The 3,997-nt window shown below is 38.7% G+C and overlaps 1 protein-coding gene across 1 annotated transcript; it reads left to right on the top strand.

Annotated features, from left to right (window-relative positions):
- Positions 1-812: 812 nt before the first annotated feature.
- On the top strand, positions 813-3,470 carry LOC120146297. Its single transcript, XM_039159898.1, has 2 exons — positions 813-2,808; positions 3,084-3,470. Exons 1-2 carry the CDS (start codon positions 898-900, stop codon positions 3,405-3,407), a joined length of 2,235 nt encoding a protein of 744 aa, XP_039015829.1. The 5' UTR covers positions 813-897; the 3' UTR covers positions 3,408-3,470.
- The last annotated feature ends 527 nt before the right edge of the window (positions 3,471-3,997 follow it).

Consider the following 3,997-nt stretch of genomic DNA (forward strand, 5'->3'; position numbering starts at 1 on the left):
TTTGTTTCTAGTTAGTGGTCCAGTTCTTGTTTTTTGCTTTTACATTCTACTTTTTGTTTTGTTGGGTTCTTTTACAGTCCTAAGTACTCTTTGAGGGTCATGTCTTGCCTGCTTCTTCTTTAAACAAAGGTTTTTGGTGTTTTCTTCTTTGCTTTCTTTCTTATATTGTTTGTTTGGGTTTTCTTTGAATTCACTTCTCCAAGATCTACAATGGAGGGTATGCCATTATTCCCCATTTTCTCTACCAATTTGGTTTTGCCCACCTTTTGTTGGCTTGAAATGCAAGTGAAAATAAAGTTTCTGTTTTCTTTAATAATTGTGTATAGCCTTTATCCCTGTCACTTTAATCATTTTTCCTCTATGTTTATGGAGATCAAGAAATTCCTTGTTGTATTGTTTGTTCAAGTGTTTTAGTTCTTTTTTTTTTTTTGAGATCAAACCCAGTTTTTAACCTTAAAGTTCTATGCTTTACCAAATGAAGGCTATTTCTAAAGTTAACTTCTTTTATGAATCTGTTTTTCCCTTATGAGCTGAGATTTTACTTTGTTGTTGAGGCTGTATTTGCTTGATCATTAAGGTCTTATTTAAGCCCTCATTAGTGATTTTTGTCTGTTCTTCATTCTTTTCTTCTTTTTTATTCCTTATCGTAATAGGACAAGACTTTTTCCCCTTTTAGTTGTTTTCAGGATATGGTCTAATGGCATTAGACCATTGATATTATAGATTTATTTTTCAATTTTTCAATAGAAATCTTCATCTGAAATTGTATATGTGGTTAAGCATATGGGAATTAATCGAGCATATATTAGTTTGTGGATTGTTGATCTCTGTTAGTTTGAATGTTGTTGAATATGTGCTTATATTACTGGCATTTCTTGCAGGACTGTAAATGAATCGATGGGACTAGAGATGGATTCGGACTTAGAGAAGAACTTTACATTAGATCTGAGTCCTAACACTGTTCTTCCATCTTCTCGGCAATGTTTGAACATGGAAAAGAGATATCTTAAAGGAAAACCAAGCCATAACGAGGATGTATTGAGGCTAAAGGAGGGGTTTACTGAAATCGCCTTTCGCCGTTACCGCAGTGCTTCTTGTAAAACCACTCCGTGTAGATCTGTTGGGGGCGAAGGTAATGCTGAGTTGAAGCGAGGTTCCATATATCAAAGCTCTAAAGAGGTAAGGAAAATGAAAAGAACAGGCACAGTTGAGGGGAGGAGGAAAGTTGAATTATCACGTAGTAGTGACACCCCGTATTCGTTTAGGATTGTCGATTCTCTTTGCAATTCAGAAGACGAGAGCCCACAAGAGAGGAACTCAGTGATGTCTACTGGCTCGAACTTGAAATCAGCTTCCATTAGCAAACCTTATTTCGAGTCATGCTCATCAGATGGCTTCGTTGAAATCTGTCTAAGTTCGGATAATAAAGATTCCGAAAAGAGAGAAAAACAGTTGGTGGAAACTGTAGGGATTGATAACAAGAGGAACAAAAGTTTCGGATGTGAACCGGTAGCCCGTCATACAGATGATGGTAACGAACTTGTTGAAAAAGACATGATTCGGAACCTTCATAAGTCACTATCTGCTAAGATGGAAGCGTGTCATTCACCCTCTTCATCAGAAAGTGACCGATTTTCCCAAACCAGCTCAAAAGCTAGATTTAGTCCTATTAGGAAGATGTTTGATCCATTCATGAAATCAAAGTCTCTACGAAGTCCTTTGGGTTATGCAGCAGAAGCTGACTGTGACAGAACTCTTGGGATGGAAAATACGAGAAGAGATAAGACATTTCGGAAATCTTTGTTACATGACTTCTCATATTCACATCGAAATTCTGAACCGGAGACCCAGTTTATCAAGAAAGATACCATTCACCCTGCAGTGGCAAGCTCACCGGTTCACCTACACGGTTGTCTCAAGTTGGGAGTGAAACAAGGGGTGCCTTTTTTCGAGTTCTCAATGAATCAACGGGAAGATATTGTTCTTCTGGCCAAACAGTGGAAGCAAGATAATGCTTTTAATTGGGTATATACCTTTCACTCCTTCAGCAATGGAAAGAAGAGCAATGCCAGTATGTGGGGATTGAGTGATAGTAGCAAAGATTCTTCGGTTGTTGCGCAGATGCAAGTCTCCTGCTGTTTCTGCTCGGAAATTAAAGACGGAGGGGTGCTCGAAAACTCCATGGTTACGGAGTTTGTTTTGTATGATATCGCACATGCGAGACAGCGTGTTTTGGTCCAAGGATCACCTGATGTTTGTAAAACACCGACCTGTTCTAGTCCAGGCTCGAATGTTGGAAGTTATGAATCAGACGATTGCTCTAATGTAGTGAGGCTTAAAGATCACTTAACTCTTGCTTCAGACAGTGATGAGGTTGATTTCCTGAATGGATCAACTCAATTGGTACCTGCCAATCTGCATCCAAACCTTGAAATTGCCGCCATAGTCATGCAAGTACCATTTAAGAAGAGAGAGAGCTTGAAATACAGAAGAGGGGATAAAATAGATGATAAGAGGCATTTAAACCTTCTCAATGTCTCTTTGATTGAAGAATGCAAAAGCAACATACAAGATAGCAGGTGCCAAGAAAAGGTGAAGGTGGTTATTCCTACTGGAAACCATGGCTTTCCTAATACTGAGACCTCAGGTCCTTCATCGCTACTTGATAGGTGGAGGAAGGGTGGAGGTTGCGATTGTGGAGGCTGGGACATGGCTTGTCCCCTTGTAGTTTTTGGCAATTCCGGTATAAATTGTTCCGAAGATCAACCACGGTTGGACAGTGAGCAGCCTTTTGAACTTTTTCTTCAGGTACACATTAACATATGCATGTATACTTTTATGCCAAAGAGCCTTTTAACAAGGTTCTCAGGATCCAATGGAATTAAGTTAAGACCCCTTGTTCTTCATCCTGGTATATCACTAAATGCTGAATCATTTTTCTATCGCTGTGGTTCGGTTTGATGCTCGGATGATAATATAGTTAAGATTGTTAGAAATCATTTTTCTTCTTTATACCGTTTCTGATTATTGATCATTATCTAGGTTTAGTTAACGTCTATTACTAAATTTTGATTATTATGTAGGGCGCCAAAGAGAATACACCGGCACTGACCTTGACAGCCACCGAAGGAGGGTATGCAGTTGATTTCCATGCAAAGTTATCAGTGTTACAAGCATTTTCTATTTGTGTTTCCATATTGCATGGTACTGAAACCCCCGCTGCTGCCGTGGAGGCACAAACTGAACATTTGTCCGAATGCAATTCACTAAAATCACTTGTCGATGATGAAGTGAAACTCTTAATTGAAGCAGTCAAAGAGAAGAAGAAGAAAGTCAGCAAGAGAGCAGTAGCAAACCCACTATCCTATGTGATTAACCCTCCCTTCTCTCCGATTGCTCGTGTTTAGACATCGATAACTGGCTTGATGAATTGGAAATAGCCTCTGTATGTATTTCGATGTGGCTGTCACGGGAAGCAATTGAAGACAAGTTATGGTAGATGAGGGTTACCGTATAGGTGATAGCTATATCCAACGGCACAGATCCACATCATACTCAGTAAACCGAGAATGCATGACTGTCGAAAATGGATTTACAGATTGGTAATCTGAATTCCTGCCGGTTACTCTAGCACAAGAATTTCATTGCACTATTGGTTCATTCTTGAGTTCTATAAATTAGAGAATTAGAATAGAAAACACCACACTGTTCATATTGTAAACTTTGATAGCAAGGCAAAATAGTGATGTAGCTATTGAGACATTTTGGAGATAGAATTCTCCCTCTCCTTTACGTGTACTACATCAAGATTATGGAGCTATGAGGGGCTGTAAATCATAGAAAATTTTACCTGAAAAATCTTCCCTTTTAGTCTTTTTAATGCAATGTTTGGGCTTGGGACCAAACTAGTTTAAAAAGGGTAAAACATTGTTCTTAAAAAGTTATTGTATCATTAACCAATAGGGGTTGGTTCAAGTGGCAAGTAACTTGATATGGT

Source organism: Hibiscus syriacus, unplaced genomic scaffold (assembly GCF_006381635.1).
Source record: "Hibiscus syriacus cultivar Baekdansim isolate YM2019G1 unplaced genomic scaffold, ASM638163v2 tig00110909_pilon, whole genome shotgun sequence".
Classification (NCBI taxonomy): domain Eukaryota; kingdom Viridiplantae; phylum Streptophyta; class Magnoliopsida; order Malvales; family Malvaceae; genus Hibiscus; species Hibiscus syriacus.